The sequence below is a fragment of the Dipteris shenzhenensis genome, chromosome 18 (genome assembly GCF_047967505.1).
Source record: "Dipteris shenzhenensis isolate YYH24624 ecotype China chromosome 18, Dip_SZ_1.0, whole genome shotgun sequence".
Classification (NCBI taxonomy): Eukaryota; Viridiplantae; Streptophyta; class Polypodiopsida; order Gleicheniales; family Dipteridaceae; genus Dipteris; species Dipteris shenzhenensis.
The window spans coordinates 35,049,453-35,061,810 of NC_141613.1; the positions used below are offsets into that span (position 1 = coordinate 35,049,453).

Below are 12,358 nucleotides of genomic sequence, written 5' to 3' on the forward strand. Positions count from 1 at the left end.
GGTTGGTTTCAAATGAGGATGTACAAGGAAAACAGATAGATATCGAAGATATATTTGCACTAGTTATAAAGATACAAACATTATGACGACTTTGGTACGTGCAGCCCACAGAGTACATATGAAAGTTAAGTCTGTACTATTAAATATACCTTTGTAAGACTAGAATAAGTCCAATCATACAATTTTAGAATTTTCGTTGTTCTAAAGATCAAAACTCTACAAAGAAAATAAAAGAGAAAATGAAAGAGAAGAAAAAAGAGGTAAACAAAAACTTTTATGAAAAACAAAAGGAAGACATACTTAGCAAGCAAAGCACCACTTATGTCGTCATCAGTGCCCAAGCATAAGCAGCTATACTGGGTTTCTAAAGACCCGCGGAGTCTCTTGGGCAAACCCAGTGCTTACTAAAATACGTCAAATAAACAAAAGAGCATGAAAACAAGAAATAAAGAAGAAACGAAGCAGGTGACTAGGCAAAAATAAACAAGCAAGTCAAGAAACAAAAACTTCCAAAAAACTAGAAACTCTCTCTCTCTCTCTCTCTCTCTCTCTCTCTCTCTCTCTCTTTTAAAACATAAAAAGCTAAATGGCCCTTTACACTTATGTATCGTTTCTACAAAGAGGCAAAAATACATTTCTAACTTAGAAAGCACAAGCATACTCAAACAAACTCTCTTTTGAAACTAAAAGAAAAACGGGCTATTCAGCTCCCCGCTTTTTGTTTTCAGCTTATGTTCAATCATTCTAAACAAACCTAAGGCCGAAACACCATAGATTAAAGACTTCATATCTAAGAATGTGCGAACTTTTTTCATTATTTTCCTTGGATTATACCTCTTGTGTAATAGTAAAGCGATCAAATTACTACATTGAGTGATAAAAGACTCCTTAGTTGTACAAAGGCGGGAAAATCTATGGAATTGGAAAGAAATGACTCCATATTTTGCCAAATCAGAAATGTTTGAGTCAATGTGAGGCATTTTTATAATGTGTAAACCACTATATTCAGGTGGTTCACGTTTATCGTATATATCAACCTCTAATCCTATGGTAGATTGAGAAATTCTAAGATCTAAGAAAACACAAGAATCCCCTCTTGAAGTGCAGTAACCCTAGAGCACTAGTTTCTGCTATTCAGCCCTAACAAGAAGAGCCTGTGGTTCTTCATAGGATACTTAGAAACAGTAACCCCAAAGCACTAGTTTCTGCTATTCAGCCCTAACCCGAGGGCAAAGCATATCTATTCATCATCTAATTTTCTTCCCAAAATCCCAATACAGATGAGAAGCTCATTATTACCTTTCGTACAGTTTAGAGTGATCTGAAGGGCCCTTAGTCCTCTTCTGCCTCCTCATGTAGAGACCCATCCCAGTATGAACCGAAGACTTTTGATAGGCCGATTCCCCTCCATGGGTTAATCCCCCACATTTTTGTGGAGAGAAAGCTTGCTGCGACTTACTTTAATTAGTTGTTCAAGTACAAAACTTGACCTCTTAGTATGTTTCATAAAACCCTAACCAATCTGTTGGCAGGTGTTATCTCATGCCTGTTCTTCCAACCCACGAGTAGCTACTTTGTTTAGGTGGCAAAACTTTCCTAACAAAGACCACCAAGTTCTTCTATTTAAAACATACCGTCTGATTCAACATCGCTACCACTGTCCGGATCTATCTCCTCAGCGTCATTAGGCCGCTGCAAGCTCTGGGATTGTATAGTTTCCTTGCTGCTAGATCGTGCACCAAGAAGGTTTGGATTGCTCATGATTCCCAATGAGCGATAGTTCTTGATCAAGGTACCCTTCTCGTCCCATTCGGCACTGCGCACATACAGCCACCCCACGTGATGGGGAGTGAGGTTCCTTGAAAAGAAAAGCTCAAACCAAAGGCCAGAAATCGAAACGACAAGGAAGGGTACGCGAAAAGTACGTTTGGTGGGGAGGTGTGGGCAGGTTGGGAGGTATGGAAGCAGCTGGTTTGAACTTGAAGGGCTTACGGCTAGGCAAGCCAATGCGAACGGTTGGTTTGGACTTTTTGTAAGCTCGTCTAGATCGCGCCATAGCAATGCAGCTCCTCTTGAGAAGCGAGAGTGCCTTCAAATGCTTAGAATCTTAAGAGCTCCATCTCAAACATCTCACTCAATCTTTAGAAGCTCTCCAAGAAGTGGTTCCATGTTCAACATCTGTAGAAGCCTATGATATATTAGTAAGAATTGGTTCCATGTTCAACATCTATAGAAGCCTATGATATATTAAGGTACATAATCGATGAGGGTTCCAACATTTTCGATGCAAAAATGGAGGCTCTTCTCTTCGCCTCCAAACTCAGTTCATTCTATACACAATTGTCATGCTGGGCACATGCTTCAACATCTCCTCCCTGCCATGTGAACAAGGACCAAAACTTAGGAGCAATGGAGGTCTTCCAATTGTGAGCAAAGGCCTACATGTAGCCACGCCCTAATCCACCTAGTTAGATGTACCCAAGTCTTTTCTGTCATTTTTATAAAAAAACACACAGCATACATACATATATGTGTGTGCATGCATACATGTACATATATATGCGTGTATGCATACATACATGTATGTTTATGCATATGTGTATGTATCATACATGTGTGTGCTATAATAATCTAATACATAATTTAAGGCATGAACGAAAAAGTAGGGGAGAGAGAGAAGGAAGGGAAGGGAGTGGAATGAGCTCAAACCAAGAGAATGTGGAAAAGAGAGACTGACAGAGAAGTAACATAAAAATGCAAAGTAGACCACAGTAACCTGCGAATCCAAGTAGAGATCTTGCGGAGCTTCAAAGTGCTAGAGACGTTCTGTTGAGAGGGTGACAAGTGCAAGCAAGCAATGTAAGTAGGGTTGGAAAGGTCTTACATAAAGAAAGCTTTTAGCTATGACGAAGGTCTTACATGAAAGTGATGAAACAAGTGCTGAAGCGTTGGAGAGGGAGAAGGATTAAATAGGTGAGAAGAAGGTTGATGAAGCGTATGGATGGCATAAATTTGGGAGAAGGTGGATAATGGATTGATAAAAGAAGACGAAAGAGCCAGAGGTGATGAAACATCAATGTAGGATAAATAGACAAAAGGCAGTAAAGGTTAAGTATAAGCAATTGAAAATTATAAAAGGCTAAATTTTAAATACCATAAAGGTTCAAAATGGAGGTTGTTATGAGAAGTTTCATAGGCATAAAGAGAGATAGAGAAGTAAATGTATGTGAAAGAGATTTAATTTAAGCTTGTACGACTAATAAGGGATGAGACTATGAGAAAATCAGTATGAAGTCTGAGAGAAAAAGTGGGTGGAAGGTTTATACATGAGAGGGCATGAAAGTGAAATATTGAAAAAGTAATTATGAGAAGGGAAAATAGAATAGTGCATGCATGCGTGCATGTGTGTGTGTGTGTGTGTGTGTGTGTGTCCACCATTTCCCGCAATGGGGGACAACAAACTAGGTGAGACATTACATCAATAGTGTGATGACCTACTCTCTACCCATAAGGAGTAGGAGTTCATGTACGTCCCATTTCAAATGAGGGAGCTAATTAGAATAGGATAATTTTCTTAATTTTGAGAATGTGAAAACCGTTATTGTGGCACAGGCCGATAAGGATTCCAAAGTGTATAAAAGCTTCAAAATCATCAGAACATGAATATAAATTGGAAGACGAAGGTGACATATACTTTATATGAAGGGGTAAGTGGTCAATTGCTATGAAAATTAATGAGTGATATTGTGGGAAAATAAAGAAGTTTTTTCTTCCAAGAAAAAGGGCAGTAAGAGAAATTTTGGTATTGAGAAAGGTAGTGGTAAGACCTATGAGGTTTTGATGGGATTGATAAATTTAGAAGAAGTGAGGCTGCATTTGAGTAAGATGAGGTGAAGAGGGTAGATTTAAAAGGGATCATCGTCATTAAGGGAATGAGAGGGGTCAATGAATTTGATCATGAGAGGGTTATTAATGAAAAGAATGTCATCAACATATCAAAAGGTGTGGAGAAAAATTGGAAAAGGATCTAGTTTATTTAATCTGAGTCCCACCGCCAATTTGGATTACACATAGATCAAGGAGTAAATGGTTATCACTCTCAAGAGGGAAAAGCTTTTTGACATGCTTATTTTTTGTGAGATGAAACTAACTAATTTTAAGGTAGAAGCCATTGAAGCCAAGTTTAGCGGCTAGTTTACAAATGTAAGTAAGGGAGGACATGGGAGTAAGTAATGCTATTATCACCATGGTGAGGAATAGAGAACTGTATTCATAATTTGTTTTTCTCTTGTTTTGGACTTTTTCCCCAAACCAATCACCTCCACTTGATATTGACCTAGTAGACTCAAAAAAGGGTGTTTTTGCAACACTACATATGGATCTCCACAAATTATGATCTATAGAAGCAAAAGTGGAGGTACATTGGGTGGGAAAGAGAACGTGAGGGGAATGAATCTTTTTTAGTAAAATGTTTTGCACATTTGACACCAAATGAAAGATTTGATAGAAAAAAGAGGAAGATGCCCCCCACATGTGGCACACCCCTTAATATGTGGGCACATAGGGCTTGATCCGTACGTGCACACCTAAGGCTTGAGCCTTCCATTACTAGCTAATTATTTATTAATTTTTAAATTTATAATTAGTTCTTTGATTATAAATTTATATTCATTTTTATTAATTTCTTAATTATTATTTAACTCTATTACTAATCCTTTTTTATTACTAAATAATTTTTACTTTATTGATTTTTACTATTTTTTATTAATTAATTACTTTTATTACAAACTAGTTTTTTAATTAATTAATATTTAATTTCTTGATTACTTAATTATTAATAGATATAATTCAAGAGTTTTTGATATCAACATAGAGGTGGTGTAACTAGTAGCGCATGACTAAATTTGCCCTTAACATGTTTTATATTGCTAAATAGAATTTCAAAATCATCAATACTCGTACAATCAATATATATCTCTCTCGTTAGACTCCTTTCCTTTCATGTCTACTTTCAACTCTGTTTTGTGCTCATGTTTGTGTTATACTTTGATTATCTCAAATGCAAAAACGTTACCTTTAATTGCTTGGTATTATGCTCCTTCTATAGATAATGCTACCTGCAAGGCAATGAGAACACATGAAAGAAATATAAAGTAGGGAATTAGATTCATATATGATTTCATTGTTTTGTATAAAAAATTCATAATACTTAGAGTGTACATAAAATATTAGTCTTATGTTCATTTGCATTGTGTTTGTTGAACATGGCATGAACATTGATAAACCTGAGATTGTTGGTCTCTTTGTATTGTTCCATGAACCGCAAGAACATGTTCAACTCATCAATAGTCTCATAATATGATTGGCCTCTATTTTGGTTGGATTTCCAGTGATGAAATTGGGAATGACGATTACAGATGGTAGAACCCCCAATCATATTAATGCCTATGATATGCTCAGGCAAAAGAGAGGAATCGAAGATTGATGGTTGCTTGAATCGAATGATCAATGACTAGATCTAAGATAATGAAATTTAGATACTGATGTCCAAGATATTAAAGAGCTTCTAATTATCAAAGAGCAATTTCTTGTAAAACAAAATTTAAATAAGAGAATCGTTGAGAAACAGTGCTAACACAATACTATTGTGGTTTTTTATTTACACAAATTAATTTATATGAGATTGCGACATTTCAAATAGTAGTATTTCTTTTGATATGGAGGGTGTCCTTTGAGGTGGTTGTATCCTTGTTCTCCAGTTGTATGAAACTGTGAGATGTATTTTTCTTCTAGTGTAATTGCCTTGTCCATATTACTTGATTCTACCAACATATCTGCAATAAAATTATCTTCAAAAGGACTAAAATTTTCAATGTCGGATTTCATCTTAGGTGGAGGGTATTTTTTGTGGCTTTCTATAAGCCTTGTTAGATTGTTGGTATGCCCGATGTATTTCATTTTCCTCGATTCAATGCTAAGTTGTTTTAAGAGAAAAGGTTTGCATCTTCACACCTCTCTCAAACTCATTAGTCTCCCAATAAATATATTTTTACTGATGAACTCTCTTAATTACAGCCTCTCCTAATGATGAAATCTAGTACAAATAAATTACATGTAAATCTTAAACAGACTAATAAATTGCATAATCTGAATATTTTGATATGTATAGCCAAGTCTATTCAGCACAACTAGAAGTATTAACTTCCATGCAAATAGATTCCTTACATAACAACATCTGTCTCCCCTCTGTTGCTAGCAGCAGTGCCATGGATCACTCAATCATGTGCTAGGGCAATCACAATGGCTCACAAATCCATAAGATAAATAGTAGCAAGGCCTCATTGGCAACACACAATAATCAAGGCACTCCAGGAGATCACATCTTACTGTAGAAACAATGCAACTAACATAGGTCACATGACCCCCTTCTAGGACAGTAACAATGGCTCACAAATCCATAAGGCAAATAGAAGCAAGGCCTCCTTGCCAACACGTAGCAATCATTATACTCTAGCAGATCACTTGTAGCACTCTGCAACAAACAATGCATTCACATCCTCTATTCTCTTGCATTTGCAAGACAAAATGATGAAATCATTCCCCACAACATTATCCAACAGCCATCCGTTCCCAGCAACAGTAGCATGGATTACTCTACACTCTTCTAAGCCTTCACTCATTGCCTGCTGCTCTGAATGCAACCTGATGAATGGTCCCCCAAGTGTGTGGTGGATATATCAGACCACCAACTTTCCCATGCCCATGAGACTTAGGCTGAGGCATAGGATTTCTATCATGGCTCAAACACACAGAGGGGATGTGGAGTTAAGGGATTGCCAAAGTAATTTATTTGTCCTGGACACGATTCACCAAATATAAACTCACAGAGAAGCTTATATGGACTTAAATGCCATGACTCTTAGATGGCATTGGTGTTGCAAGGCATCCAAAACACACAAATTTGGTTAGAGGAGTCAACAAGCAGAGCCATAGGTGGGCATCAAAGGGTGTGGATATGCATGCCATATTTTTAGAGTATGCCCTATAAGACCTGTGGGCTATGCTAATAATTTGGCTGAGATGCCTCAAAATGACAGATCTTCATTGCATGGGACTCTCTTACTGAGGATTGTTGATGGACATGTTCCCTATAAAAGATGTGGCCTATGCTGATAATTATGTTAATCACACTGATTCTCTTACTGATGATTGTTTATGGCCATATCCAATTCTCCCAATATGTCTTGGTCATACATCTTGGTGATAAACACGTTGAGAAGTCCCCCAAGTGTGTGGTCGACATATCTAGCCACCAACTTTCCCATGCCCACGAGACTCAAGCTAAGGAATAGGATGTCTGTCATGGCTCAAGCACACAAAGGGGGTGATGGAGTTAACAGATTGACAAAGTAATTTATTTGTCCTAGACATGTAACCCTGAATAGAAACTCACAGAGAAGATTCTATGGACTTAAATTCCATGATGACTCTCAGACGGCATAGGTGTTGCAAGGCATCCAGAAGACATAGAGTAAGTTAATTACTACATGAACACATTTGGCTAAAGGAGTCAACCAGCAGAGCCATAGATGTGCATTAGAGGGTGTGGATATGCCTGCCATATTTTTAGAGTATGCCCTATAAGACTTGTGGGCTATGCTGATAATTCGGCTGAGATGCCTCAAAATGATAGAATTTAATCACATGGGGCTCACATCTCAAGTTTGCTGTTTGTCAAAGTTTTTTTGTGCTTCATCTAAGCTCCCACATTTTGCATATATGTCAACAAGCATGTTCTTAATGACTAAATTAGATTCAACTCCTTCTAACCATGACATCGTGGATTAACTTGCCCTTTCACAAGGCTCCTAGACTGCCACATGTTTTCAAGATTCACAAAAATGTGCACTTGTCTGGCTTAATGCCCTTGTCTTGCATCCTTTGAAATAGTTCAAGAGTCCTCTCCCCTCCTCCAAGCTTTTTGTTCAATAGAAGTAATAACACTGCATTGCTTCATCATAGCATCCACATATAATCTTCCCATAAACACATGTTGCCCCAGCCCAATCATGCTTTGTCCTACCTACCCGGTTCCATGGAGTTGGTTTTAATATGCAAAGGGTTGAATGATCTCTTGCCCCACCAACAAGGGCCTTATACATAACACCGGATCACAATTATTCAACTTGTACAAATCACAAGTCAACATTGAGCCAGCATAAAAAAACCAACAAAAACATTCTACAGAGGGTTGAATGATCTCTTGCCCCACCAACAAGGGCCTTATTCTCAACAGTTACTTCACCAAGCTAGTACAAGACGTGAATGTGAAGGAGGGACAAATAGTCTGTCAAGGTCAAAAGATTACCATCGTTGAAAGAATGATTGAAAATGTGCTAGGCATTCCTGGAGGCAATTGCAAGCACTTCTTCGAGAAGCAGTGGAAGAGAGAGAATATTCTAGATGTATACCTCAACGCTCAAATTAGTAAAGATGGTGGAGTCAAGATTTCTAACTCGCGAACAGACCTCCAGTATGTACAGAAACAGACAATGCACTTCTTTCTTGATACGAGAGGATTCTAGCAAGTTCAAGCAACAGTAGAGCAACTGAAAGGATGTGATGTCTCTTTCTCAAGGGCGATCTCCAAGAGCGTGATAACCAACTTGAAGAATTGCGTGGATGGCAAATCCAAATTGTCATCTTAGTCCACTGGAGTTGCAATGCACCTGATGACATCTACCCTCAAAGGGATTTTTAAGTAATACGATAAGAAGATGTCTCAAAAGGTGAATTTTCTACAAGAGAAAGCCATCCATGCAGCAAAGACAACACAACTTGAGAAAATTCTTAGGGAGCGTGCAAAAGCCAAGGTAGAGGAGGCAGAAGAGAGAGCGTGCAGGCACGAGAGCAAGCTGAGGATGCTGCAAAAATGGTTGACATGGAAAGGCATAGAAGAGAAGAAGCAGAGAAGTGCATTAAGGAGCTCCAGGATAGGCTGGAAGAAGTTAGAACTGAAGGGGACATCGCGGACAAGGAGCTAGCAATGATGCGAAAGACCATGTGATGGAGGAGCTGAAAAGGGAGAATGCAGAAACTAGAGCGATGATGCAGAACGCGTTGAACATTGAAAAAAACCAGATGATGGAGGAACTGAAAAGGGAGAATGCAAAAACCAGAGCGGTGATGAAGGAGCTCCGAGAGAGCTTCAAGGCCAGAAAGGATGGGGCAGAGAGCAGCCACGGTGAAGACAATGAGATAGCTCTCCACGCCAAGAAGGATGCAGAGAGTAGCCATGGAAGAGCACGTTGCAGCAGCCACAGTGGGGGTTTATTAATATGCAACTGTCCCATTAAACCATTTCGCACGAATTGGAAAAGATGGATGCTGTTTAACAACTCCATTCAACAGATATTTTGTCATCAACATACGTAGCCGTGATAAGCAAGGACGAGAGAAGACGTGTGCCTGGGGAAGGGTGATTGCAGCCCATGCTGTCTGTTGCAAGAAATACTCAGTGACAGGCTGCTATCAATACAGCAAATAAGGATAATCAGGACAGTTGATTCTGGATGCTAAGAAAGACTCCTCATTAGCTAGGCCCTTCCAACATTTGGAACCTGTTGTCATAGTTTGACGGGATAATCATCTAGTGGTGTTGATTGACAGATATGATTGAGTTTAACAAGAAATTTTGTAGGCTTCCACTGCTTTTATAATGTCGTGCACAACAAGAATTTGTTGCCTAACACTGCATCCAAAATGAGGGTACAAACCCCTGTAAAACAAAAGAGGCCAAAAGGCTTGGTAATGACAACAACCAGAGCATTCCTGGTAGTGAAAATGTTAATTCTTTTGAGGATCGCAAGGAATACTGAACATATTGAAAGGGAGCAGAAATCTCATTACATCAGCCCCTTACCCATGGCATCCAATAGTTATGGGCGGCACGCTGGGGATTCAAAGCCCTAAAAACCAAACAATTATCATATCAACGTAAACTGTGATACGCTAGGATACAGAGTCAGGACCCTAGGGACGCCTGAACCCAATGTGAGGGGAAAATATACTAAGCACGTTGACTTACATGAGGATTAACCTTCAGGGAGACAGGAAGTCACTGACATTAAGGGAACGCTTTACTCCTCGTTACCAGTAGGGTGTTGCATGATCGAGCACAACCTCATTATCTAAGGTCCATTCCCATGTTTGTTCACATCAGTTAGTATAGTGTGTTAGTTGACTTAAATATTCAGACGTTTCAGATTCACGTCACCTCATTCCTCCACGAAGTTGTGCTAGTGCATTTGTCATGTTCAGATAAAGCCTCTCTCTAAGATTCACAACTCCTCAATCGTAGCTCCCTGCTCCCTCCTCACTTCATTTATGTTATCCACACACGGTACTTCCACAGTGATGTTTGAGAGTACCTGCTCCATGTGAGGATACAGCCTCTCTACAAGGCTCACTTGTCGTGGGCTTTTACTCACTCTTTCTCTGCCTCTGCTCTCACCTCCACATTTCCTACTTCCTTCCCCCTTTTCTAAGATCCACCAATAACATTATATACTATGAAGACAAGGGCTGAATTTAAATATATTAAATCTAGGATTTGCCTCTAAAATGCATTCAAACCATTAAGCTACACACTGAGGTTACATGGATAGGACTTAAAAATCCAAACCATGACCTTAACTCCAACGGAGCTAAAAAGAGTCCTTTGAAAGCTCTTCAACAAGAAAAATCATGACAGACGATACAGTGGATTCTTGAAGAAATTCAGAGCACGAATTCACCCTCCATCCTGATTCTAGCAGCAGCCCTTGAAACCAGGTAGTGGCAAAGGATGGACAACACTGAAGAGGTGAATCAAAGAAGCAAAGAAGAGACAAGGATGGGGGAGCATCAGAAATCGATACGAACAAAAGAGAAACAAGTACGTATACAGCCACGTACCCACCTTATGACGGGTAACAAAAAGGTAAGGGATCACAAATTCAGCACTCCCAAAATTTTGTCAACCTAGTATTATTACAATGAATGGTTGCAAAAGAAAAATTGGTAGAAAGAAACTGGTTGAAACAAAATGACTTCATAAGGCTCCCACTGTAAGGAAAACCATATCGAGCCAGCTACATTGTACATTTCTCTCATTTCAAACCAGCTTCCAAATTTCTCCATTTTCATAATAGAGAAACGTGTACCATAACTCTCAATAAACATTATCAGCCGTCCAACAAAACCCAGCTGATATTCAATGCAAGAAACTATTGTACATGCGCCCCTTTAATAGACTTACACAATTGTATGACAGAGTAATTCACTTTATGAACAAAGTTGAAGGGGTTTCTTTACAAAGCCACTGAATAACTCGAAAGGCATCGCAGCACTGTGACAAGCTTCTCAACCAAAGCACTGCTCTCCTGGAACTGGACCCGGTATGTAACCGTAATCCAAGTATTGCAAGCCAAATACAACGCCAATGGCAAGAACGGTCAAGTAAGACAGTCCCTCTACCGCTCCAAGCAGACCGAAAGGACCGCTAGGAAGCCCAGAACCCGTTTTCACCTTCGTATAGACAGACCACCCGATGATACCAAGAATGGCCAAATAGCTAACACCCTCCAGAGCTCCAATGGAGCCGGCAGGGCCAGGGGGGAGACCACAGCCGGTGGTTTTGAGGGTGTAGAGGGACCAAGCGACCACTGGGTTGCCAACGAGTCCGCCAGCGACGGCGGCAATGCCGGGGGCACCGAGGGAGTCGTCGGAGCTGTTTAATTGAGCCTTGGAGAGGATAGAAAAGGAATATGGGCGAGTTGTGAGCGATCTCGAAGAGGCAGAGGATATGGGTCGGGAGAGACGCAGAGATGGAGGTGCAAGGAAGAAGGCAGAGGAGCCGAGGCTCTCCATAGCCATCGCCATAGCCATAGCCATAGCTTTCGCCACAGGGGAAGGAGGAGGGAAGTGATTGTACACCGCTTTTTCCCACTTGGAAGATGATCTCCAAGTGTGGTGGTTCATTTCCACCCCCGGCGTAACAAATGGAATGGGCCAGTCGTCTTAGGGGCCCCTCCGCGTGTGATTAGTTGGAAGAGATAGAATGGGCCAGTCATGCAGCGCTTGAAGGGGACACGGCCTTCATCGGCCCCATCTCTCGTATTGGGCCAGAGGACTGCAACACTTTTCGAGGATAGCCGCCACATGGTGTGATCCTACCCTTAGATCGCACCAAGCTCTAGAAGGACATGGCTTGATGTTTGCCACGCATCATTCGTGGATTTGCTAGAGAGCGCCTATGCAGTTGGACTGCCTCAAGGTAACACACACTGCCCGGCACCTGCCCAAGTGAGAGAAGACA

The 12,358-nt window shown here is 40.1% G+C and overlaps 2 protein-coding genes across 2 annotated transcripts in view; both read right to left on the bottom strand.

The window, feature by feature from the left end:
* Positions 1-2,195, bottom strand: part of LOC147891159 (nucleolar-like protein) — a 30,967-nt gene extending 28,772 nt beyond the window's left edge. The window contains exons 1-2 of the mRNA XM_087389964.1: positions 1,926-2,195; positions 1,635-1,816 (exon numbers count right to left, since the gene is read on the bottom strand). Coding sequence (XP_087246090.1) covers positions 1,635-1,816; positions 1,926-2,056 — 313 coding nt within the window. The 5' untranslated portion in view covers positions 2,057-2,195. The remainder of the gene's footprint in view (positions 1-1,634; positions 1,817-1,925) is intronic.
* Positions 2,196-11,101: 8,906 nt separating this feature from the next.
* Positions 11,102-12,015, bottom strand: LOC147891160 (anti-muellerian hormone type-2 receptor). The gene has a single exon (XM_087389786.1). The coding sequence runs from the start codon at positions 11,932-11,934 to the stop codon at positions 11,404-11,406; it is 531 nt and encodes a 176-aa protein (XP_087245912.1). The 5' UTR covers positions 11,935-12,015; the 3' UTR covers positions 11,102-11,403.
* Positions 12,016-12,358: the final 343 nt, after the last annotated feature.

What these genes read in the sequence shown, in the direction of transcription:
- LOC147891160 (XM_087389786.1), bottom strand. Translation starts at nt 11,934, where the DNA reads ATGGCTATGGCTATGGCGATGGCTATGGAGAGCCTCGGCTCCTCTGCC.